Raw genomic sequence first — 27,486 nt, 5'->3', positions numbered from 1 at the left:
TGTAGTCACTGGCCAGTCCTTACAACCAATCAGCCCATGGGTCAATCCCTCCCATTGTGCAAACAGCAACCAAGGGTAAAGTACAATAGGAGGGCTCACACAACCCATATAAAGGACACACCTGGAGTGCCTTGTTTAGGTGACCAAGGAAGACTGCACCACTGGGCTCCACAGGACACCTACTACATAAGGCCATTCTACTAAGGCTGGGACACATAATAGTAACACATAGTTAGTAATACATAGAAACTAACACAGGGAGGCAGCCAAAATGGGGAAACAAAAAAACATGTCCCAAATGAAAGAACAGAACAAAGTTCCAGAAAAAGAAATAAATAAAATGGAGACAAGCAATCTACCAGCTATAGAGTTCAAAACACTGGTTATAAGGATGCTCGATGAACTTAGGGGAAGAATAGATGAAACCAGAGAAAACTTTAACAAAGAGATAGAAAACATAAAAATGGAGATAGAAAACATAAAAAGGAATCAGTCAGAAATGAAAAATACAATAACTGAAATAAAGAATACATTAGAGGGAATCAATAGTAGATTAGATGAAAGAAAAGATCGAATCAGTGATTTAGATAAGAAGGTAGCAGAAAATATTCTTGTCTTTCACGATCATAGCTTTTGCCCACTTTTCATCCAGGGTTTTTTTTTTCCAATCTTAATTTTTAGGAGCTCTTTATCTACTATGGAAATTAGTGTTTTATCTGTGATACATGATGTAACTTGTAAAAAAATTTTTTTATTTTTCAATTACAGTTGGCATATGATATTATATTAGTTTCAGGTATACAACATAGTTTTTAGACATTTATGTAACTCGTGAAGTGATCACCCTGATCAATCTAGTACCCATCTGACACCATACATAGTTATTACAATATTATTGACTATATTCTTTATGCTGTACTTTATATTTCTGTGACTATTTTGTAACTACCAATTAGTACTTCTTAATCTCCTTTTTTTTTTTACCCACCCCCAAGTCCCCTCCCATCTGGCAACTCTCAAAATGTTGTCTCTACATGATGTAACTCTTTATTCTCAATTTGTCCTTTGTCTTTTGATGTTTATAATGTGTGGGGTTTTTTTGTGTTGTTTTTTTTTTTTTTTGCCACAAAAAGTTCTTTATGTTTTTCTAGTTAAATTTATCACTTTTCTTTGATTACTTCTGGATTTTAAGTCATAGACAAGGTTATAAAGAAATTTAACTGTTTTCTTCTGGTACATGTTTGGCTTCATTTTCACATCTAGATCTCTGATCCATGGGGAGTATTTTCTGGTTAATGATTTGAGGTATAAATCTAACTTTTTTCTTTTTCCCAATGAATTTGCAACTCCCCTATTTATTGAAAAATTCATCTTTAACTTATTAGATATGCTACATTCATAACATTTAATTTCCTTATATTCTTCTGTTTCTTTCTGTACTTTCTCTTTAGTTTCATTGCTCATTCAGAAATACCATGCTGTTTTTATTAGAGACGTTTCATAGGGTGCTTTAAATTTGAGAGGGCTGGCCTCTTTCCACTCTTTGATCTTCTTTTTCAGAGGTGTCATTTCTTTTTACAAAAGATTTTTAGAATCAGCTTGTCTCTGGCATGGGAGGAGGGGAGGTTCTTATTGCTATTTTTATTGGCGTCACATTAAACTTATACATTAAATTGGAGATAATGGACAACTTCATAATACTGAGTAATATTATAGCCAAGGACATGAAACATTTCCCCATTTGCTCAAATATGCTTTCATTTTGGGGCCCTTTAAGTCCAGATGGACTGCCTGGATAGGAAGACTAGGAAACTAGTCAAGCTTCACCAGATAAATGATAACAAAAAATTATAATCCACAGCCATAGCATCTGCTGTTGAGGACTTTGCCAGCCTCCAGAACTTTGACCCCTAGAAGCTGTGAGCCTAATCTCAGCTATCCATATCTCTGACCCTCTCATTCCTTGGACAGAGAACTCTGTCTCTCTGCTCTTACATGCTCTTGGCTTCATCATGGCTCTGACTTATGGGGACAAACAGGCCTCCTACTATCTAGGATCCCATGTCTCTGCCTTCCTCATTGTTTCTGGACGACCAAAGGGATGGTCATATGATGGAAATTAGTGAGAAATAAGATGGATCCTCAAGGTCAGACTCAGTCACAGAGGGAAATGAATGACATTTGTACTTGCTTCTAGAAGGAAAAAAAGCCTCTGTAATCCGTAAGAAGAGTCAGTAGCGGGGAATATGGCCTGGAAATGAGAATTGGGGTGGATCTAGCTACAGAAAAGTAGCAAGAAACTGAGTGGTAAACTGGATGACAGCAAAGGCTGGAGCGAGAGCAGGGCAAAGGTGAAAATATTACAAATGAGAATCTCGTTGGTAGATTGGCTCTGAGGGCTACAGAGAAGGGAGGAGGTGATAATGACACATAGGCCAGGAGTTGTCCATCCCCACAATAAGCTATCACAATGTTCTTGCTGCCCAGGGATTTAGACTGATATGATGAGCAAGGGCCATTTTCTTCTAAGCTGTTCTAGTAATACAGATATTGCACTCTGGGCCATTGTGATACATAGAATATTGAGTTTACTGAATAGATAAAATAGAGAACTGATTTGTCTCACAGAAAGTGAAGCCTTGAGCTTTAAAGAGCTTTTTCCCATTTGCTCAAGTCACAAATGTGTTTTCTTCTTCCTTCTTGCTCCTTTCCTACACCCCCCACCCCGCCCCGCCACATCCCCACAAAGAACAGACAGACCACTACCAGCATCTGCTGTACTTCCTTTTCTCTCTACCTCTCCCTGGCCTCTTCTCCTTTTTTTTTTTTTTTTCACTGGGTTACCCAGGTTTCTTGGCTTCCTCCCAAACCTTTCTCCATCTGGGCCCTTAACTGGCACTGGCAAATTAACCAGGCATGGGTCTGACCATGCAAGCAGAGGGTCCTGTCCTGGAATCAAGGCACCTTGTTATTTTGGCCTGCATGTGTTAGAAAGCTGCTGGGGCCACTGTACCTGCAGGACAAACATCCCACCCCTACCCCAAGAAAGAGGGCCAGCACAAGAAACGAAAAGAGAGTGAATGGTTTGGGAGTTAAGGACCCTGGCTCATGAGTCAGGAAGACTGGATGGCCTCAGGTAAGTTATGTCACCTTTCTGAGGTTCAGGTGTCACATCATAAAATGAGAATGATAATATTACCCCCTCATAGAGTTGTTGTGAGGCTGGTCATTATGGGAGTAGGTTATGGTTAGAACCATACTACATAGTACCAACACTACCTTTTGCCTACTTTCTTTGGCAGTTTGCCTAAACAAGACCTGGAAAGGGGAAAGCCATTAGCAAGTGGATGGCAGAGCAAAGAAGGTGAACCATGGATGATCTCCAGTGAGGACTTGGACTACTTCCAAGGCTCTGTAACTGCTACAACCACCTAGGCCCTCCTTGGGGAAGCAATTTAGTACAGACAATCAGAGATTTCTCTTCTGAAAACTGTGAGAGTGTTTTCACTGGTGGAATCCAATTTCTGTGCACATAGGCCAGTGTCCAGATGCCAAATCAGGAGGAGCCTGAGCCCTCCTTGAATCCTGTTTCCTGTCCTCTTAAGGAGAGAAATTGAGGTCAGGGAGTCTACGTAATTTCTCCAAGGTCATGGTTAAGTTGGTGCCTTGATTCCAGGACAGGACCCTCTGCTGAATCACAGATCTCTCTTTTAATGGTAAAGAGCTGTGATTAGAGCTTAGACTATGGAAACAGGCTTGAGTTTGAATCCCAGCTCTTCCACTGATGAGTGGCCTAACTTTGGGTCAGTTACTTAACCTCCCTATGAATCAGTTTCTTCACATGTAAAATGAATGTCATCAGAGGACATGGAAAGCATTTATAAGCTTGTTGTTTGTTGTCATTAATAGATATAAGGAAAAGAGGCCAAGAAAAATCAATGCTGGTTGGGTCTCATCCCCAAGCTCCAATATAATCTGTCTTCTTGTTCTCAAGACTTATCATCTCACAGAGCTGAGACATAAGCAGGCTGTCCTGCCTTCGTATCATAATTCTAGACCAGATCTTCTTTTATATATTTTTGTTAAATATTTAATACTTACAATAGGTACCTATATACCTATCACTCAACTTAAGAAATAGGACACTACCATTGCCTTTAAAGCTCTGTGTGTCTCTTCACTCTGATCCCACTCCCTGGTGACCATGCTCCTGAATTTTACATTGTTCCTTCCCTTGGTTTGACCATACATGTGTATGTCCTAAATGATATATTAGTTAGTTTTATATGTCTTTAACCTTAATACAACTGGAATCATGCTGTATGATCTTCTTTAACTTGCCTTCATTGCTGAAATTATTTGTGTTATTCTCCATACTGATGCAATTGTAGTTCACTCATTTTCACTGTTGAATAGTACTACATTGAATATACCACAACTAATTTATTCATTCTCTTCTTGATGGAAAATTGTTTTTTTCTAGTGTTGTTTTATTTTCTATTAGAAATGGTGCTTCAATGACAATTCTTGCACATAACCTTGGTGTACATGGTATATTCTTCACGCTGTTATGTTACATCTATGACCCATGCTGGTATGTAGATCGTTGCACATACTTATATTTTTATCAGCAGTGTATAGGAGTTCTAAATTTTCTTTAGGTTGGGATTATCCATTTTGATTCATCAATCTAGTGATTAATTATGCCCACTTTGCTGTGTAGATCGAGGATGAGTTGTTTCTTCATGGTACATTATTTTTCATGTGCTGTAGAAACCATGTTGTGTGGTCTCATTCCTTTTATAAGAATCAGCTAAGGCTCAGTGTCCTCAGTTTCCATGCTTACATTGACCTTTCTGAGAAGCTGGTTACACTTGCAGAGCAGACATGGAAGCCTGGAACATTATAGCTGTCATGCTACACACAATGTGGGGCAAAATGTCCAGTCTGGAAAAGCAGACTCTCATTTTTATGATGTCAGACTAAATATAGTAAAAAAAAGAAAGACAGGGGGCTGTAAAAAGAAAAAGCAGAAGTGTAACTCTTGCTGCTGTTCTTTTTCTCTGGGGAAATAAGAAGTTGCCAGCCCAGGTGCTGAGCAGAATTGTTGGTTGAGAGAAAAGTCAAGTGGCCAATGGGGCGTACTTTACAATAATTTAGAAAGCACAAGCTGATTATCATCACTCCATTCCGTAAAGCTTGATTTTCCTGACCCTTGTATATGCCTTCATCATCCTGGACTACTAATTTCTGTTAGTAACTATGGGAAGAGAAAAAAAAGGTGAATGGAAATAAGAGGCTCAAATTTCCAGTTTTAAAATAAATGAGTAGTGGAGATGTAATGTAGAGCATAGGGAATACAGTCAATAATATTGTAATAACATTGTATCACGTCAGATGTTTGCTGGACATATTATGTTGATCACTTCTTTAGGTACATAAATGTTGAATAACTATGGTGTACACCTGAAAGTAATAGAGTATTACTTTCTCTATACATAGAATATAACTATGTATGTTAGTTATATTTTAATAATTTTTTTTAAAGAACTATGGGAAGAGGATGGGCGGAGGTCTAAAGCTCCTTCAGAATACATTGCAAGAAAACTGAGCTGCTTGTTTGGGGAAAATAAACGATTGCAGATTAGTGCTTGCACTTTTTTCATGAAAACCATCTGTTCTCTTGCTAGCCTGGCCAATTCAGTGGCTTGGCCAAGTAGAAGGGCCCCGCCCTTCAGTAGCTCTGAAGATTCTGCTCCCGATCATCTGGTCGAACTAGAAATTCAGAGGCAGCACATGAATGTGAACAACCAAGATTTACCTGGGGAAACACAGAACCTCTGTTGGTACAGAGGAGAAGCACAGGAGGGAAGAAACCCATTTACTGCTTCCATCTCTGCCATTGCTGCTGCAGCCTCCCTCATCTCTCCTCCCCTCGCCCTCCTCCTTGTCCTTTAACTCTTCTCCTTTGTCTCTTCTCTCTCTTCCCCTTCTATCTTCAGCCAGACCTTGAGTCCATAACAGGAGAGGTACCTGTGAGCCCTCCATGTTGTCCTTTCTATTTTTTTATTTTTTTTATTTTTCAGACTCTGGAATGGACTGGTCAGCTGGATAAATGTGGGAAATGTGCACCTACTTTGCAAAGGTGAGCAGGGCATTCCTGCTGGCTACAGGGAAGTATGCCCAGGTATAAATGGGACAGTCCCTCTTATTTCCTTCTTCCCTTACCCTAAACTGCCATCTGCTCTCTAAATGACAGACAAATCAGAGGTTTTCAGAATAGGTCAAAGGAACAATCAAGTCTTTCTGGAGGGAAGTGGACCTCTCTAGATGGGTCAGCCCCTCGCAAGTGTGCTTCCCTTCTCCCTGCTCCTCGCCCCAACTGCTGTGCTTGGGATACCCTTAGTGCTCCCAGGTTTGCATGCCACTGGGTCTAGTGAAGGGATGAAAATGAGCAGTGGGCGAGGGCAGAAGGGGACAACGGCAGTAAGGAGAGTGGCACCCTGCTTTTTCAGAGACTTCCTAATAGCCTGGTGTCAAAATTGCAATGTTGGGAGATAGATATGTTCTCAGCTGACATTTGGGTACATCCTGGCTTTGTTTGAAAGCATCCGGTTCTCAGCATAATTCCTCACTCTTTGGACCTGATAAGGAGGACACACATCTCATGAAGGTGATCCTCTCCCCTTTTCCAGATCACCCATCTGTCTCTACCTTGCCTAGAGAATTGTCCATCCATTTTAGAAAGATCTTCAGGAAAAAGCAACTCTAATTCTCTGAGTAGACTGTTACTGCTGTGTCATTGCCACCTGATATTTATTTAAAAACATTTGGTGGAGAGGGATGAAAAGGATGAGCAGAACAATATAAAATGCCATTTTCATTCCATGGTTCTTCAAGTGGAAAACTTTGTCCATAACTTTATGCAAATGAGCATAAAGTTTCCAAGAAATCTTCATAGAGAATTGACTATTCTGCTTTTCCTTGAGCCCAGGAAGCTACTGGGGACAGCAGGACACCTGCTGAAAACAGGACTATGTGTGTTCGAGACAACAGGAAGTAGTGACTAGCCAGAGCTTGCTCTGACCTGGTTACAAATCTGGTTATAAAAGAAAGCAGCTGGAAAGAAATTTGCATGTCCAATAGTTTCGCTATTAAAGTTTACACAATGTGGAGTAATCGACCAAGTTGGCTGGCTACCCAGATCACATGATTATATAGAAACATGAAACTTGACTATGTGCTCAAGCAAGTTTTACTTCTCCCTGGTGCAAGGGTGTTTGCCAGCAGCTTGCACTCTCGGAAATCAGACTCAAGTAATTGGGATCCTTAAGATCAAAGCCTTACCATGCTACTCCCTAGGAGGGCCAGGGACTGCTGACGTTACCACTGGACGATTATTTGCGGCTCTTATCATTACCAAAAAGAATGGACAAGCTTAATAAAATAACTGTCCCTGCCAGTCAGAAGTTGAGGTAAGATTTCCCCCATCTAATACTTCTTCTTCTTCTTCTTCTTCTTCTTCTTCTTCTTCTTCTTCTTCTTCTTCTGCTTTTTCCCAATGATCTTACAGAAATACTGAAATCCTGGAATATTTTGCTAATGCTAAGGGAATGAGTGGCAACCGCTATAGGGAACTGGGCAGCATTTTTAGAGAAATGTGTAGGAACAAGTGAGTTTCTTCTAGCTTGCTTTTCCAGTGATAAAGCGTGAAGCTCTGGAGAGACAAGGAAAAAGAAAAGCCAAGGGCTTAGATTTAAACGAAGGTCAGCTTTCAGAGTCTAAATACAACACATTTTTCTAAGAGTTCGCCTAATCTGAGTCCTCGACCGTTTCATTGTGGATTGCTATGTAATGTTAAGGACTGTTGTAATCATTTATATTCATTATGGTTTTACTGTTCTTATTTATTTTGTGCGTATATATCATAAGTGTTTGGGAGAGATTAGATCTGTTTTTCTCATGTCCTCATGTCAATGTAACAATTATCTATAAAAATCCACTTAGAAAGAATAAACCAGAAATGACCCCAGCAGCAAGAATCAAGAAACTTCTCTGATCTGTGGAAAAGATGACTTCCCAAATTTTGATTATGAAAGCTTCTTTTTGTCTCATTGTAATGGCACTATGGTTTTTGGACATTGGAACTTTTAAATGTTCAATGACTATTTTATATTTCAACTACCATTTGAACTTTAATTTTTCATGGGGTGATGTGACATATGTAGCAAGTTATCACAAATATTAAGGCACTAGAGAATTAGAGATTTTGAGATAAAATGTAAGAGAAATTAGTCTGGAATTGGCAGAAGGTGAGCCCTTCACAGTTAGAATATGGGTCTCATACGTGGTCAGTGCCGTTAAATGATAGTTTGAAATGAAAGGCTGACCTGGAATCAGTAGGCAGCATCAGCCGCAGTCAGCCATTTTGAGGGCATGTTGTTGAGTGCTGCCAAGTGATCTGCACTGACAGAGGACAAGAAGGTATCATAGTCTTTTCCTTGGTCCCAAGTTGGTACACCCTCACAGGAGTGGGTAGGTAAAACAATGAAAGTAGTAAGTAACTAAAGGAATATAAGAAAGGAATTGGAGTAACTAGAGAAGTTTTCAGGGAGAAGATGCTTCAAGAACTAGGCTTTGAGAAGCAGGTAAGAAAAAGATGTAGCTGGAAAATTGGAGGAAGAACATTATGTGCTGGAAGGGAGGAAATACAGAGGCTGATACTTGGAGCTGGATATTGAGGAGAGTTTTCTGTCCAACAGAGACTATAGTGTAGAGCATGTGGGACCAGAAATTCCTGATAAAATTGGGTACATAGGGTGGAGGCAGATTACAAAGACTGAGAGCTCTAACCACAGAGAGTTGGAGAATGATTTACACTGTTTGAGATGTCATACCAGAAAGCTTATGGGAGGTTGGAAGAATGGACTGAAGGGGCAGGAGAACTGGAGGCAGGGATACTCAATAGGTAGGTGGCAGTTAAGTTACCCCAAATCTAGCATTGTGGCCTTGGTCTTGGGGCGCAGCAGTGAAAAGGGAAAGGGAAGGAGAGGTAGGGAAAAAGTGCCAAAGAAACTAACAAGAAATAGATATTAGGGCTTCTCTCAAATGATCAGGAAGGTTTTTAAAGATCCTCTTCAGATATAGTCCATAACCTGGAGCTATCCTAAGCCTTAGAACATCTCTCAGGAAATCCAGATGGGAATTTAAATAAAGAAAAGCAATAAAACCTAAATCACTTTATGATCCCTCCCTCTGGGACAAAGTCCTACTCGATCACAGAGCAGTTGATAGGCATTACATAACCATAGATTATAGGGAAGAAAACCAAAAGTACATTGTGGATAGTCATACACTCTGCTCATCTGCCCCTTTTTTTCCCACTTGGTTACTCAGTCGTCTTTACAGAATTGGCCTGTCAACGTGGAACTTTTCAAAGAAATAAAATTGTAAACACAATGGATTTGAAGCACCATCTTAAATCTTTTCTGTAATTAGATGGGATAGTGGTTTATATCTTCTGTCCTGACTGGGTAACATCAATTCAAAAGGTTGCCTAACTGTGTGATTATTCGGCGCTAGATGACAATATAAGTGAAGAGCTGTGTTTATCCTCTTAGGTTTATCAAAGTTTATATGAGAATTTGCTTAAATTGTTAGCCACAAAAATAGAGCGATAATGAGTGTCCATCAAGGGGGCTAAAAGGGATGACCCTGACCTAGGGGCTGAAAAGAAACCAGATGGCAGGATTGACCAGGAGTGGAGAAAAAGCAGAATCAACTAAAGAAAGCGGGGCAGGCAGGTTGGAAGGAACAATGGATCTCAAAATGAAGGAGAAAGAGAAAGTTCTCAAATGGACACAGTTGGAGATAAGAATTCACCCTGAGAGTTTCTTCTGTGGAAAAATTGACAAAGGCAAGGTGGCTAAGTCACATGTGACCACAGAAATAAGTGAGTACAAATTCTTGCTTTTTTTCTCCCATTGAGGTACTACCTAAAGTAGATTTCTCCATTAGTGGGAATCCACAAACTCTCAAGATCTTTTAGTTGATTCTTAGCCATGATTGTCCCTGGATTTTATAAGATAATAATAGCATCAGAAACCCAGCTAAAACCTGGATTCTTAATCCTTCCATGGTCAATAGTCTCATGATCATAAAAATTTTGTGCTTCTAAGTAAACATTTCAAAATTTACAATCCCGAGTCATATTGACTATATTCCTTTCAAGTTAGTGAAACTAGTTGGATTTTTTAATATTTTTATATTTTTAATAATCTCACAATTAATTTGTTATCTATGCTTGTGTAGCACCCACAAACACACACTCACTTATTTTTACAAATGCAAAGGGTCTTTGACATGAGTGTAATTAAGCCAAGTCTCTCTAATCCTTATCTTATTCATTAAAGAATATGGTATCTTTCAGTCAAACTAATATATGTATAATGCTAGGAAAGTTTACTTAGTCTCCCTGGTCCTAGTTTCCTTAGCTGGTAAAATAAAGATAATAACAATGCCAATCTCATAGGGCCGTTGTAAGGATCAAATAAATTATTTTGTGAAGTGTTGACACAGTGATCCTGGCACATAGTAATCATTGAATTTAAAAATGGTAGTTATTAATATCAATACGATTATTCTTATTAAATCATAGGTGCACAATTGATTTTCTGAACATAAACATAGGACTTACATTGATCCTTGATAAATTTCATGTTAGTTTCAGTTCTTCCTTCCAATTATTTTGGCTGTTTTACCTGTTGATTCTGACATCTGTGCCATTTAGCTTTGCATGTACTGTAAATGTAAAAAAAAAAAATCCCTTCTCTGCCTTCATCTAAGTGGCTAATAAAACTATTGAGCATGACAGAGCCCTGGCATGGATGTTTGAACCTCACTGCTAGCACTCTCACATAGAGATCTTATTTAACAGACTCTGGGACATGACTTCTCACGTCTTAGAGTCCTCAACTGACATTATGATGACATCTTTTATGATGCTTCCATATATGCCCTTTTCTCTCCTTTTCTACCACAGTATCCTTGGTTGGTTCTCATCTCTACCATGTCCCCCATCTACAAAAATGAGGAGTTTGGACCAGATAACCCCCAAAGTCCCTCTCAGCTCTGATACTGTGGAGACCAATCTTGACATATGTTATATCCTCTAAGGCTATTATTTTATTCCATGACCCTCAGGAAATATTTCCTGATTGAATTATCAACTTATTTGAGACAAACTGTTTTCAAAATATTTTTAGACTCTTTTCTTATTGCTTTGAAAGCTGCCTATCTCTGAACACTGGGGTCAGAGAATACATCTGGACAACATCCAGATGAGATTATCTAGAAGACAGATATGATGTATTTAGAAGGACAATGCATTTGGAGCCCAAAAGGCCTAGACTCCAATGGCCAGTTACCAGATATGGGTCCTGAGGAAGTCACTCAACTTCTCTAAGCCTTAGTTTCTTCAACTGTCAAATAAAACTAGAGATGCCTTTCTCACAGACTTGTGAAGACCAAGATAACATGGGCCGAAGTGCCCAGGATGATATTTGTCACATGGTCATTATAACAAGTAAGCAAAAACTAAACACAAAGACTGGTACTTCAACTCACCCATCATGAAGGACCATTTGCTGCCTCTCTTCCTACTCATGGTAATAGATCCAACCCCCTTTAACTGGAGTGGCAACCAGAGCAGGAAGCTGTCAAGAGGCTTGCAGTCAATGGAGCAACTTTTGAATACACATGAGTCTGGGGACAATTCTCTTCTCATTCTTTATAAACTAAGGTCGGAGGCCAGTACTGATGTGGGAGGGCAAAAAGGAGGCACAACATCTAATTGTAGAGATAAGATAGACTTCCCAGGAAGAATGTTTTCCCATTCTCTTCACACTGCCTACCTGCATTATGTCATCTGAGAATCCACTCAACTGAGCCATCTTATGTTACATCAATGGATGGAATACTCAGATAAAGCTTCTTTCTCCTTGTGGACAAGCTACATGGAGCTACGTCATTAGAAACTGGCTTAGTATGTGTGGATTTCAGGATCATTAGCTAAAAAACCTCAAGGCACTCTTTCTCACCCACTCTGGGCATGGCTATGCCAGCAAAACCCTAAATCAGAGTCCACATATCCAAGGCATACTCTCTCCTAGATCTAATGATTGCCTGTGTGCCATGTCTGAACAACTCCTTTCTCTTCACACAACCAGTCTCTATATGGGCTTTGATATAATTAATTAGGTTTCAAGAATTGAAGCACAATTACATTCCAGCCCTGCCTCCTACATCACTGGATTGGGCTGGTACCAAATACTTCAGGCATTCATTTATAGACAACCACTTGGTTTTCCCCCACAGAAGACTAACTTTATCTGTTCTGTTTAGAACTTACTAATTTAGTTCATTTTCAAAGAGGATCTTACTATTGCCCTTATGCAATGACATCAAGAAATCTAGGCTTGTTAAAGAATATGATTGAGAAAAAGGAGACATTAAATGACAGTTTGTTATAGGGAAATTGAAACACCAGATGGCTTTCTTTGGCTTTTTAGTAAATCCCCAGAAGCATCCTTCCTCTGACAGCCTCCAAGACATAGCTGCATCATTTAGATCACTGGTTCCTCATTAAGGACAATTTTGCCCACCAGGGGACATTTGATTGTCACAGTTGGGGATGAGGATGCTTCTGGCACCTAGTAGTAGACACTAAGGATGCTGCTAAACATCCTATGTTGCACAGAGCAGTCCTCACAGCAAAGAATTATCTGGCCCAAAATGTCAATAGTGCTGTTGAGAAATTCTGACTCAGACCAAAAAGCACATATTCAATTGTATATTTTTATAGTGACTGCATGTATTTAAAGTTTAGTATATGTAACATATATCTTTGCAATTGACGTGGCCTCTACTCACTGAACTGATAGTCCTCTGGGATGGTTTGGGTCAGAGACTGCCGAAGGGAAGGGCTAAAGGTGCTTGGTCATACATTTCAATGAGTCATTTTTGTAAAAAAATGCTTAGTATTCAACAAGACTAGATTCTATGAAACACATGCACCATTGAAGTATATGTTGTTCTCTCCTAGGTAGAGAAATGAGAGCAGAAAAAGATTTCCATATATAAGATGATCTTGGAATAGTCTCTGTTTCTACTTCCCTGAGTAGACAGGGCCAACCTTGAGTAGAAACCCTTAGAGTTGGGATAAAAAGCAAATGAAGTGGTAACATAGCTGTTAAGAAGTCCACGGGCTTATGGATCTGCCCCAATGACCAAATTCTGGACAGAGGTGGACATGCCATTTGTCCTGGAGCAGCATGTACTGCCCCGAGGTCTGTGGGTGGGAGGCTGCCTGATAAAAGACAAATCGAAGGGTGGAGGGAAGATGATAGGCATTTGTTTGTCCATCCTTTCACGTCTGCTCATATGAAGATTCTGCAGCTGTGTCTTGAGGCACGGATTTGGAATAACTCCTCCATCACCTGGGATAGTTCCTGCTGCAGTATTCATCCTCTCTTGCCCGGTCTCTCTGTGACCACTGATGTATATTTTATGAAAATGATGGATGGATTTTGAGGGTGCAACCTTTTTTTTTTAATGTTTATTCCAGCATTATAATAAAGCAATACGATGTCTTCCTCCACCCTACCCAGCTCCCATGACTTTTAAATTGTTATTGATCTTATCCGGATGCCAAGAAACAGTTTGCTTGATTATTTTTACGTTGTTGGGAACAGTGAAAGGATATATATATGAGGGATCCAGCCTGGCATGGGGCTGCTGTCTGTTCTAATGTCAGATGCTCAAGGCTCGTGGGTGATCCCAGATTCTGTCTTCGAGCTAAAGGGGCTGCAGTGCTCTCACCAACTACAGAAATGGCCTTGCCAAGAAAACTTTTTAAGTCCACTTAGTCAGACAGCTGATGGCTGTCTGCTCCCTAAGAACTCCTCCTGCAGGCCCCTGCTCCTCCTGGTCTGGCCCACCTTCTCCTACCTGTCCCTCCTTACCTCCCTTCTGAAAGGAGATTCATCGGCAGCTATTTTTTCCTTGGATGTTTTTATAACCTTTTTACAGCATTATGGTCTAGGCTGCCAAACATACCCTTTTCCCTCAGTCCAGCATGGCTGTTTCTAAAAGAAAGGCAAGGAAGCCAGCTTAAGGAATGCATTGTGTCTCCTTGATGAGTCATGCTTCTCTGCTGGCTGGTTTCCTGAGAAAGGAACTCATTATCCCAGGGGCATCCCTGCCTCCCCCCAGGCTAGCTGGGGCCCCAGACCGACTCCAGATTTCATCCCTTCCCACAGTATAGGGAACATGCAGCAGAGGCCACTGAGCTTCCTCCCCCAAGCTTGGTTTAATGCTCTGCTATTGCAGTCTTGAAATTCTGAATTATTTTCAACAAGGGGCCCTACATTTTCATTTTATAGTGAGCCCCAGAAATCCTGTAGCCAGTATAGCCACAGGTTCCATGAGCCACAAGGCTGAGCCTATTCTCCCTGCAATGTAGAGGGACATGGACAGCAATGCCCCTACCCAGATCATAGAGATTTACATGGCAGGGACCTGAGAAGCCATCTCTTCAGCCCCTTTATTTCTCAGGAAAGCCAAGCCCCAGAGAGGTAAAGTTAACTATTCAAGCTCACACTAGCAGAGCCTGTTCTAGAACTATATACCTCAATGTTTGCCTGCCAAGAAGAGTAGGCCACACCCTCTTTATTTGTGTGTCATTTATTGGCCAATAAAGCATTCTAGCTTAGTCTGTGTTCTAAATTTTTCCTAGATATATTTTTTTTTTTAACTGAAAGGCAACTAATTTACTAGTCAGAAACCCCAGTGAAGCCCTATAGACTCACACTGTCAGTATTTCAGGCTAGTACATATTTTCTGGTCCACAACTGAATTCCCTGCTGACTCAGGCATGTTTGATATCAGACTTGTGTTTTTCAAAGTATGCTCCCACAATAGTTCATGTAATCCAAGAGTGAGTTATAATTATAAAGAGCGGAGTCAGTCTTAAGTGTAGACTGAGCATAAAGGGTCAATGTGGTATAATTTAAGAAGTGCTCAGAAAGATATTTTTTGCTGCACTGGGAAGAATATGAACTTTGGAATCAGGCAGACCTAGGTTTGAATACTTGCTCTACACTTACTAGCTCATGGTCTTTGAGAAGGTCATGTAATCTTTTTTAACCTCAGCTTTATCATCTAGAAAATGAGAATACTAATATGTACCATAATAGGGGTGTTGTAACAGTAACTATACTGAATAGAGAGTAAGGTCTCAGTGAATGTTGCCTCCCAAAAAAATCCACCAGGCCTGGCTTTCCTGATGCCCCAAATTGTGTCATTAGAAAGGCATTCATGTGGGATAGGGCAGTGTCTTCCAGTCTTGGTTCAAAATTAAACACCACTAAGTGTAATAGGTTCAGACATTAAGTCATTTTCTGTCACTAACACTGAGGGGGAAGAGAGCTGTGCTCTTCTATCTCCCACACACAGAGGTGGCTCAATCAACAGTTGTTAGCTGAAAGAATGGAAAATTGTTTGGGAAAAATGATGATAAGAAAAAGGGAAAAGTCAGAGGAGGGAGGCCACATCTAGGTAAAGGAATTCCCAGGGGGAGGCTATGGCTAAGGGTATTTGGGCTAGAAGGTTAGAGAGGTGAGCTTAGAGAAACAAGGAAATGTTTTCTCCCCTTTCAATTTTTGGTGTTGTTTACTTTATAACTTTATTTGGTCCAAATTGTAAAAATTGTAGGAGGAAGAATAATCTTTTCAGCACATAAGCCATATAAATGTCTATATTCAATACTGGACAGGAAAGAAATAGCAATTTTATTTTAGTGCAAATAATTACCAGAGAATTAAATACAAACACAAGCAATACACTTCCAAAAAGGAAAATGGAAAATGTAATAATACTAAATCACTGGAAAACTGGACCCTCTGCATATATATGTGACTGTTGTGCCTTTTAAATGGTCTCTATAACCTGTTCAGGGCCAAAGCCCTCTTTTTACAGTGGAAAGACTTTTGATTTCATATCATTCCTACATTCAAAGATCATCACAGTTGCCAAACCGATCCTTGATGTTTGGGCCTAATATAGCTGATGAATGCTGACAACAGTGCTTAACTTGATTAAAACAAAAGCTATGCATGTAAATACCTCAAAAGCCAATTTAAAAAAAAATCTGCTTCAAAATTGCTAATGACTGCTTTATGGGTATGAGGTTTCCTCTGGGGATGATGAAAATATTCTGCAGCCAGATAGTGGAGGTGGTTGCACAGCATTGTGACTTTACTAAATGCCACTGAATTGTACCCTTCGAAATAGGTGAAATGATAAATTTCACATTATGTGTATTTTACCACAATAAAAAATTTGATAATGAAGTTATTTTCCATACTTGCCATAAAATAGTGTATTTTAGGGACCTGTGGTCATATTTTTGTTTGACCAATTGGATATTTTTTTCAAAGTTTTTAAAAATGTATTATTGATAAACATTTCTGGATGGTTTTTAAGAATTGCAATGCTTGCCTCCACTTCAATCCCTACACATGGTGCTCTCCAATACCCTTTTACTCAGAGCCCAGTGAAATGAGCTTAACTGAGTCAGATTTTTTTTTCAGTATATGGAAAATACCATTTCTCAAAACCATTCTTTACTTCCTGAAAATATTTCAGCTGTGCAAATGGATGCCCAGGCAAGCGGGTGACAGTATTATGGTATACCATGTAGATACAGCTAAGACTCATTTTCTCCTTTTAAGGTTAATTTTTAACAGAACATGCTCAAATTCTTAAAACATGTTCATTTTCTAGAAGTATTTAGGATTACATTTTCGGAATTTTCTGAAACATGATTAGAATTATTTGTCATTTGGTTTTACAAATTTGGGAATCAACAGCTTCACATGTAATGCACTCCCTTCCCCCAAACCCCCTTGCTATGTGGGTGGGTGCGAGCAAGAACCTGAAAGGTTTTCTCAGTGCAAAGAGGAAGGGAGGTGCTGCAGCCTTTTAGTCCCCAAGGGCTCCTGCCCCTAAATCAGAGATGGGGAGAGCCATGACAATTTCTGCTGTCACATCAAGTGGCAAATCTTCTAAGAACTTTTTAAAGCTAATATAGCACAGCTTCCTTGTCATCTCATCAGTCTCAGGGAGACGTATCCCGTGCCTAGCTGACTCTGATAGGATAAAGTGTGTCAGGATTTTTTTTTTTTTAAGGATTCAAGGTTTTAGTAGGATCATCCGTAACCCTGGTTGTGCCAAGTCAGCCCAGTTTCTGTCTGCTTATAACCCAGATCAGCAGTTCAGACTACCACAAAATACTTGCAGATCTCAGTGGGGGCGAGAGGGGGGGAAAGAAAGAAATGGTAGAGTGTCTGGAGAAACTTGCAAATTACTTTTTCTGGTTAATAGGTGGTTAGTAAGAAGACAAGCCAAGCTGTGAGATGCTCACGTGTAAAGTACATACGTTCCCTCTACTCCAGGACTCCTAGGTTGTCTTTCTAGCCAGTATGTCGAGGAAGGACACACGAGGATGTGGTGCTCAGGCCCCCTTCCAGATGAGTTCAGTCACTCTACTTCTGAGCATGTTCTTGACCTTAGAGAGCCCCTGCCATATTCCCTCCAGTCACCTGCCAGCACTACCCTCTCTCTTTCTCCCTCTTCCTGCCATCAGTACCTTCCTCTATTTTTCTTTCCCCCTCCTTAAAGACTACAGCAGGCCTCTAAAGCCCAAGCGTCCCTCTAACAGTAAGTCTGACATTGGGGACCAGTAACAAGGCAGTCGTGGGGTACCACGTGCCCCTAGTCTAAACTCCTTGGCTGGTAGAGGGACTGGATGCCTTCTCTAGGGACAGAAAAGAAGATGCCAAAAAGGCATATGGTAGAGCTGGTCACCTACCCTGGTGAGGGGCCAGGCTGAAACAAGTTAGCAGGTATCACCTAGGAGTGACTGAGAGCCTGGGTTCTGGAGTCAGATGGCCCAATTTCAAGTCCCATCTCTATCATTTTCTAGTTGTAGGACTTGGGGCAAATTATTCAACTTCCCTGAGCAAACTTTTCTGATCTAGAAAATTGAGATAATCACAACAATGTGAATATACAATGTGTATGTGAATACACTACTGAACTGTACTCTTAAAAATAGCTAAGGTGGTAAATTTAATGTTAGATATTTTTAAATCACCATTTTAAAAATGGGGACAATAATAGGAACTATATCATAGAGTTGTGAGGGTTAAATGAGAGAATGCCTGCAAAGTACCTGGCATATAATACACGCTCAATAGATGCCGGCATTCACTGTTGTTGCCGTTGATTATCTGCGTCTGACCACTGGCGTGACTTATTGTGCTTAAACTAAAATTGTGGCTCTGGGCTATGGCATAAGAAGATGGAAAACAAAATCCCTGCCGTGGAAAAGCTGATTCTCTGGCCAGAGTCTCGGATCATGTGTGGAAAGGGAGAAAAACAAGGTATGATGGAAAGAGCTGGGAGCAGTAGAAAAATTTCCCTGGAATGCAATTTCCTCCCTTACAAGAGGAGGTTCACCCAGGATATTCTTTAAGTCTGTCGCACTGCCAAATTTCTATGACTACCTTAATGGCAGGCAAAATTCAGAGTCAGGATTTCAAAGCTGTGGGGTCTGAGACAAGCATCATGGCCTCTCTGGGCCTGGGCACCTGCATCTGTGAATGGGGTTGAGAGTGCTAACTCAGCCAGGAGGCTGCCTCAGATTATCACACCATGGAAGGGTGTGACTGTCACAACTTCTGTGCCAGCTCCACCACAGACGCACTCTCTGGGAAGATTCAGCCTTCTGCTGTTGAATTTGCAAATCTGAGTATAACATCAATAATGTCACAGGAAGGCCAGGATGGAGGAAGTGGGGCATGAGGAAGCTGGTCTAGGACTAGAAGAGGCCATGGAAAGGGCAGAGGAGGGAAGCTGGTGATAGGATGAGTTCAGTGGCATGCAAATAACAGATTAGTCACTAAAATTGGCATTCTGTCTCAAAATGGTGGTTGGTAGCCAGAGACTTCAACTTTGAGACAGAAATTATCCAAAAGGGAGCTATTTTGTATGATTCACCCAGTCTCTGTCTATATCTGTCCTCTGGATTCACATAGGTCAGAAAGTTTTTGTCACGCCGTAAGTGGGCAGAAAAGATCTCTTTTCTGCATTGCCAGAAGGCATAATTTGCATTGAGGTTAGCTCTGTGTCCCGCAAGTGCCTTGCTCAGTGCGTATTCACTGAATATTGGTGGAATAAGTAAGATAAATATACATCTTGTATAAAACAAAAACATTAAACTTTAAAGGGGCGCCCCCCCAAATCAGTAAATCAAGATTAAAAGTATTTAATATAATATTTTAAAATCAAAATTAATGCAAAAAAAAATCCCAGATGAACAAAATGTTGACATTTTATATGAAGACAGGACCAATATTGCTGATTTATTTTGACTCAGGCCCCTATATGACAAGAAGAGCACTGTGTCTCAGCAAAGTCCTCTGAGAGCTGTTGGCCTTGCAGCCATCATTTCTTCCTCCTGCCCATCTGAGGTTTTAAAGGACACTCCTAATATTATCTCAGTGCTTTTAATATCCTATTGCCATGGGTTTGGGCTGAGGCCCAAAAGAGTTGCCTTCATCCTGGTCTCCCAGCCGGCAGTGTCCCCAGGCCCAGGCCCTCCTCAATTCTTCCCCACTAATCAGGACACATCCCTGAGTAAAGGTTTCTTAGGGCTTCCCATTGCCTATAAACTTCATTTCTTTAGCCTAACTAACATAGCCTTTGACTCCTGTCTCATGCCCAACTTCATCTGTGACTATACCCCTCACTTCAATACCCCAAATTTTTGCCATTTTCAGCTTCTCACTAGACTCCCAACATCCAAGACAAATTCACCTCTGAGCCTTTGCAATTGCTGTTCCACTACCTGGATGCTGTTCTTCACTCATTTGCCTTGTGAATTTTAATTTTCCCATGAGGCTCCAGCTCCCCTGTCTCTTTATATTAAAACCTTAAATCAATCACCCCCTTCTTAGGGTCCTCACAGCCCTCTGATTGTCCCTGTTTCCAGCAAAGAATTATGAGTAATTTTCTCTTGTTACCTATCTGTATCATATGAATTTTTAAAAATCAGCTTCTATTACTTTCACGAACTGGAAAAACAAAACTACTTTCAGTTTAGGACCCAATAAAATAAGATATAAAAGATGTTACTCAAACCAAATAATAGTTTAGAGATTAAATGACCGATAAGTCATACTACTTAAAGTGCTATAAATTCAGGATATATAAAAAAAGAATTTAGAGCTACAAAAGACCTGAGTGTCCATGTAATCCAATCTTCTCATTTTATAGGAGAAAATGAAGCATTGAGTGATGGTGAGAATTGCTCAGCTCTGCATAGCCAGGAAGCAGCAAAGATTAGAGTAGAACCTCTGCACTCTCATTTCAGTGTCTTTCCCTAAAGTGGACTCCCTTCCTGTGCCCAAGAAATGATCTGAAAGGGGGAAGGAATGACTTAGCTGGGCCTTGGGCTCAGGGGATAGACTAATAACAATTGTGGGTGAATTATGTCTAAAATGTTTGGTTGGGTCCAGATTGTGAAGGCCTTTCAATACCAGGCTAATGAGTTTGTACTTTATCCTGCAAGGAACAAGAAGACATCAAAGACTATTCACGAGCAGGGGAAATTTAAGAAAATATATTTAGGGAAGGGTAGAGACTGAAGGTCGAGAGATAAGATAGGAGACCATTGGCATAATTCTTTGTCCATGAGATCACAATGGCTATCGCTGAAGGAATGGACAGGAGGGGACAGAGGCAGATAAGATTCATTTAAAGGTGAATTGACATAACTAGAGGTGGGAGAGAAGAGTCAAAGAGAGAGAAAATGTCAAAGTAAGCTCAGAAGTCTCAAGCCTGAGGATCCAAAAATATCAGATCACTAGCTCCATTTTCTTCTTTTTCTTATCAGGAGTTTTAAATTTTATGAAATATCCTTGTATTAAAATTTAATAACAAAAATAAAATATACTATAAAATGATGAGTAGTATCTTAAGAAATCTGGAGTCATAATGTGAGATCACTTAAACATTTGAAAAAGGACTATGTCAGCTAAGAATAAACTGACCTAGTGGTAATCATTACATTAAAAAAAAAATCTCCTCATTGTACAAAGTAGTTAAAAGACTGGATGTTCTCTCTCTCTCTCTCTCTCTATATATATATATATATATATACCTCAAAGAAAATATTAGATTTCTACTCCAAATGGATCACAGAAACACAAAAGTTGGAGATACCAGGCCAGGTGTGAGAAGAACACACATGTTTCAACCAAGTAGGTGTAGATAATTCTCAGGAAGTCACAAAGCAATTTTAGGAGCTCAGGGTGAGACTGAATAACTCTTGTCAAGACAAAAAGTCAGACTTCATTCAGTAGACACTGGGGAGCTACAGCAGGCTCTTGAGGAGGAAGTGGCCTGGTGAAAGTTGGTTGTTATAAACATTAGCTGAATAAGGCCCTGACAAACTCCAGAGCATGGACTGGACTGCTAGGCATAATGTTTTCCTGGTGTGAAGGGGAAGGTGCAGGCATAGATCTTGGCTGAGTGGAGGGCCAGCCCTATGGATACCGAAAGGATGCAAGTCCAGAACTGGGCCCAAGGTTAAGATGTGGGGATGAAGGAGGAAAGATTTGCCTGCTCCTTTTGTTTGCAAAGAGTCGCTTTAATAAAAGACCCTCTTTAGTCCATTCCTAAATCCAGATTAAACAGGGGTTTTCTCTGATTAACATTACTTTGCATTCCACTTTTTCTGGAAAGGCAGAGTAAAAAATAAATAAATAAATAAACCAAAACCTGCCTTTTCACAATCCTTTGTGAATGTACTAAGAAGCTCAAAGGAAAGCAAGGTGTTTTCTGATCCTTTTATTTTCTTTTTTTCTACTAAACTCAATGATGCTATGCTTTAAATCATCTTCTTTATTAATAAAAATTATTGGGAAGGTATTTTATAAAATACTATGAATTTTCTGGGTTGACTCTTTGGTGATCTGGCTGAAATATCCATGAGCAGTTGCCTTCCAAGTGCCCCCAGGGTCCCGGTAGAGCTCTGTGTCCCACCAGTCCATCTTTCCTGGATTTGTTCTGTCCCTCCACATACCTGGGGGCAGTTCTCTGCCTGCAAACTCCTTCTGAAGAGCAGTCAGCATCTATGGGTTCCTCTCCAACTTGTGTGCTCTTAGCCACTGCATCTTCCCCGGGGAATTTACAAAGATCTATTCAGGTAACGCTGCCAACGATTCCCAACCTTGGCCACACACTGGAATCACCTGGGAGCCAATGATCTTGGGGGAAGGCCAGGGTATGAGGATTATTAAAAGCTCCCTAAGTAATTCTAATGTTTAGCCAAAGTCAAGACCACTTCTCAAGCCTAACTTTTCTTCCAAAAAGGAGAAGATGTACAGAGACTGTCCACTGATGTAATCTCCCAACTTCAATTCAGGAAATACTCGTTGAAGGAGGCTAGGCTCCTGGGGTCCGAATCCCTGGTCTGGTACCAGACTTAAGAACAGAAGGTAGGCAGACGGAGTATCTATGTGCCCGACTTATATGGATCTGAGCACAGGGGAAGGTAAAAGTTGGTCAGCACCCACAACTGATTCTTTCTGCTCTTTTCCTCTGCTGAAAGCAGACATCACACCACTGACAAAAACTCCTGTTTGTTAGTGTATTCCTTTCCTGGGGACAGTGTCTCGGTAAGCTTTTGGCAACTGATCATGGTGTAAACAGTAAGATTTGCTACTAAAGACATTTCCGGAAATAAAGGGCAGGTGGGAAGATGCTCTGGAGGTTGGCAAGCCTTATCTCTGGCTCTTTGCAATGAAGCCTTGCCGAGGAGATAAACCTGCTCTGCTCTCTTAGAAAAGGTTCTGAGCCTTCTGTGTGTATAAGAGTCACCAGTCTCAGGAAGTTTGTTAAAATGCATATCGCTGGGCCCCACCTAGTATTTTTATACCATTGGTATGATTTAGGGCCCAATAATCTGAATTTTTTATTTTTTAACTTAATTTCATTTTTTGGCAAGCACATTGTTTTTACTTGTACTAAACTTAGTGTTGATTAAAACATTCTCTTCTTACACTTGGATACAGATGATTATAGGGAAGCATTTGTTAGTACTAATATTTAGTGCACCCAAAATAATTCATGTATTTGTAAACGGTATTATTGCAGGTTACAGAGCAAATGTCAGGGCACATAAATACCCACAGTTTTATGCAGAACTGAGGTCATCAGACCATTCCCACAGGTTGGTGCCAATCAGCCATGCTGGGTTGGAGAGTGTTCTCAGCCAACTCTCTCTGCCACCAGCCATCCCCCTCCACCTTGCCACCAAAAAAACCAAAAAAGAACAACAAAAAAAACACCCACCTAATAACAAGAACAATAAAACCACAACCAAACCCAATTCTGGAGTAACTTCTGGCTTGGAGGAAACTTCCCTCAGTGGAAATCTTCCCCTTTCACATCTCCAGCAGGCAGTACTGGCTTGAGTTTTGTTCCTGGTCAAATCCAGTCCCCGGGGTCTTAAAAGAGCCATTACCCCAACTGAAAATGCCGGTGTGGACAGGCAATTTACATCCATTATCTGTCATTTCCACACCAGCCTTACAAGGTATATATTACTATCATTACTTTACAGATACGAAAGTTAGGCAGTCTTCATACCATGCTCTAGAAAACGTTGTTTCAGAGAGTGGTCTGGCTTTGAAAGCACGGAAGGGAAACTGAGATTGTCTGGTCATTCCCGTCCTTCAGGCCTAACCCCCAGAGCCAAGGCTCCCAGAAGCAAGGCATTTAGCCCTTATTCTCAGCAGCAGTTAGTCTTCCCAAGTCTGGTCTGGTCTTCTCTCCCTTCCCTCAATCACAGGGTCCTGATATTTCATCACTTTCTTTCAAGCCCACCTGGATCAGAGTTTCAGCTAGTGAAAGGCTCTTCAGTTCGCAGGAGAAGAAAAATGTGGATAAAGACTAGATGGCTATAATATTGTAATAACAATGTATGGTGCCACATAGGTACTAGACTCATCGGGTATATAAATGTCTAATAACTATGTTGTACACCTGAAACTAACACCGCATTGTACATCAACTATAACTGAAAAATGAATTTAAAAAAAAATTTTAAATTCTTTCCACTATTAACCTAAAAATAAAAGGCCTTTCAAAATGGGGGGTGGGACAGGGAGAAAAAGATAAAACCTAAGGGTTTTTTTTTTAATGAAAATGTTCACATTATAAGTGGGAAATGCAGATAACAAAATGTCAAGTATGATCTTAATCATGTAAAATATGTACATATATAGTAAAAAATAGAAAGGCTGTTCAATTAAATATTAATAGTGAAGGTTAGAATTAAGAATGACATTTTAAGTATTATTTCCAAATTTTGATACAATGAACATCTCTTACATGTAGCCACCATTACACTATCGTACAAAATAGTTTCACTGCTCTAAAAATCCCATTTCACCTCGTCATTCTTCCCTCCCTCCTCCCAAACTCCTGACAACCACTGATCTTTTTACTTGCTCTATAGTTTTGCCTTTTCCAGATTCCAGTTGGAATCATACAGTATGTAGCCTTTTCAGATTGGTTTTTCACTTAGCATACATGACATTTTTAATCAGAAATAAAGTTATAAAATTCAAAACTATACAGCCTATGCCACCAGCCACTACTTACCTGTGACTCTAAAAAAAAAGAAAACAAGAAAAGAAAAAAGGTCAGGTCATCTTTTGCCATTCAAATTACAGTACCCCATCCCACTCTTACAGATTTCTTGCCCCGGGGAATCTGGGAGTCCCTGGGCTGTTTACATACCCCACAAGCACCACACTGGCTCTTGCACCACCTGGAAGCTTAGGAATGCAAATTCTTTGGCCCCACCACACCGCTGCCCAATCAGAAACTCCAGGGGTATATTGAAACTCTGCATTGCAATAGCCCAGGTGATTCTGAGGCAGTTTAGAGTGAGAACCACTGGTCTATCAGGTTCTAAACTAAGCAACTTCTTTGAAGGCAGAGAACAGACTTGTAACTTTCAAAGGATGATTTTTTCCTCTCTCAGTACATCCTGGGACCTAAATTTCTTGAGATCCAGAATGTTGTTAAATAACTAAGTTTGTTGACATTAATTCAAAAGCTTGAAAGATTTTTTAAAAAACAGCAGCCAAGAAGAGAATATGAAATTTGATTTGATTTGTATAAGTAATAATAATTATAATTACTTATATGGTCTGTTCATCATTTTTAAATGCCTACATGCTATCCTGCTAAAAATTGTTTTAAAATATACATTAAATAAGCTTTGTTATTTATTTTGTTACATTAACATGATTGTCTCTTCACAACTTTAAATAATTAGAACATTGTCATCCTATTATTCTTATCCCATCCATAGAAGGACATCTTTGAAAGGATTAATCAAAGTGAAGCTGTTTTATGTCTTACCTATTTTCACCTCCACACGACTCATCACAGTAAAACAACTGATGTTTAAATTGAAAGCAACCTCTCCCAGAAGATTCAATTGCACATTCCTCTGTTATTGCACATAGTAGAGAAAAAAAGTACTCTAAAATGGAGCAGATGGTACTAGAAAGCAGCAAAGCTGTGCATCACACAGTGTGTGAATAGTTGATCAAATGAGCAGAGAACGTCACATCTTGGTTTGGGGGACACTGCACTTTACCAGGTAACATGTTTGGCAGCTATAACTGAGCACCCAGTGGACATCAGCATTTGTGTGAATGAGATGCAGAAAGAGAAGGAAAAAAATGAAATACAAATATAGGTTATGAAACACTTTAACATTTACTATCATTTACATATTATAATTATATGTTTAATAATATAATAAAAGCAAATAGGAATTGCGAAGAAGCATCAGATACCAAATTGAACAAATGACAAAATTACAGCAAACTCTTTTGCAACAATTTACATCTGTTTATCTACACCTACAGCAAAGTCGCTTATACACATCAGTCCCTGGATTGTTATTGCATTGCCTGTGCCCCACTCTTAATGATCTTCTGATAGGATCTGGCTCATTCTACCTTTCAACCTGGTTAAACATTAATTTAGACTAAAGACACGTCATTCAATTACAGTAAGCTTACAACCACAGTTACCTTCTGCTCTCCGTTTGAAATTATTAAATTTCCTCTCAATCAATTCATTTCAATCTCTTTCAAGCTCTCTCTCCACTCCCAGATTTCCTTTTTTAAAATTTTTTTCTCAGAAATTTTATTATAAGTGTTCATTATTTTAATAAAAATTAAAAATTTTTTAGCAACACTATTATAGACATTTTGAAAATTAAAAAATTTCACTTTTTTAAAAATTATTATTATGGTGACATTGATTAACGAAATCCAGTAAGTTTCAGGTGTACAATTCAACAGTAAGGCATATACCTATTGTATTGTGTATTCACCGCCCATAGTTAGATTTCTTTTTGTCGCCACAGATTTGACCCCTTTTACCCCGTCTACCTTCACCCTCCCCCCATCCTCTGATAAATACTAGTCTATTGTCCATGTCCATGAGTCTCTGTTTGTTGCTTTCAGGTTTTTATCCCACATATAAGTGATATGATGTGGTTTTCAACTTTTTCGGTCTGGTTTATTTCACTTAGCAATGATTATCTCAAGGTCCACCCATGTTGTCACAAATGGCAGTATTTCATCTTTTCTTATGGCTGAGTAATATTCCATTGTATATATGTACCATAGCTTCTTTAGCCAATCATCTATCGTAGGACACTTTGGTTGCTTCCATGTCCTGGCCACCGTGAATAATGCCGCTATGAACATCGGTGTGCAAATATCTTTTCGGATATATGTTTTCAAATCTTTGAGGTAAATACCCAGTAGAAGATTGCTGGATCATATGTTAGACCAATTCTTAGTTTTTTGAGGAACCTCCATACTGTTTTCCATAGTGGCTGTACCAGTTTGTAATCCCACCAGCAGTGTAAGAGGGTTCCTTTTTATACACATCCTCCCCAACAAGTGTTATTACTGGTCCTGTTGATAACAGCTATTCTAACAGGTGTGAGATGTTATCTCATTGTGGTTTTGATTTGCATTTCCCTAATAGCTCATAATGCTGAGCATTCTTTCATATGTTTGTTGACCATTTGTATGTCTTCTTGGGAAAAGTGTCTGTTCAAGACCTCTGCTCTTTTTTTAATTGAATTTTTTGTTTTGTTGTTGTTATTGAATCGTATGAGTTTTTTGTATATTTTGGATATTAGGCCCTTTTTGGAGGCGTTGCTTGCAAATATATTTTCCCATTCGGATGATTGTCTCCCAGATTTCTTATCTTTTGTTTTCTCTCATTCCTCTATCTCAGATAGTCTCTATAGTTTCT

At 39.8% G+C, this 27,486-nt stretch overlaps 1 protein-coding gene across 1 annotated transcript in view; it reads left to right on the top strand.

Moving 5' to 3' along the window:
- Nucleotides 1–7,273: 7,273 nt before the first annotated feature.
- Nucleotides 7,274–27,486, top strand: part of BLNK (B cell linker) — a 73,245-nt gene continuing 53,032 nt past the window's right edge. The window contains exon 1 of the mRNA XM_023519840.1: nucleotides 7,274–7,475. Coding sequence (XP_023375608.1) covers nucleotides 7,429–7,475 — 47 coding nt within the window. The 5' untranslated portion in view covers nucleotides 7,274–7,428. The remainder of the gene's footprint in view (nucleotides 7,476–27,486) is intronic.

This window comes from Pteropus vampyrus, unplaced genomic scaffold, assembly GCF_000151845.1.
Source record: "Pteropus vampyrus isolate Shadow unplaced genomic scaffold, Pvam_2.0 Scaffold238, whole genome shotgun sequence".
In the NCBI taxonomy this organism is placed as follows: Eukaryota; Metazoa; Chordata; class Mammalia; order Chiroptera; family Pteropodidae; genus Pteropus; species Pteropus vampyrus.
The sequence above is the reverse complement of the archived record's forward strand: the minus strand, read 5'-3'. Positions and strand labels throughout refer to the sequence as shown.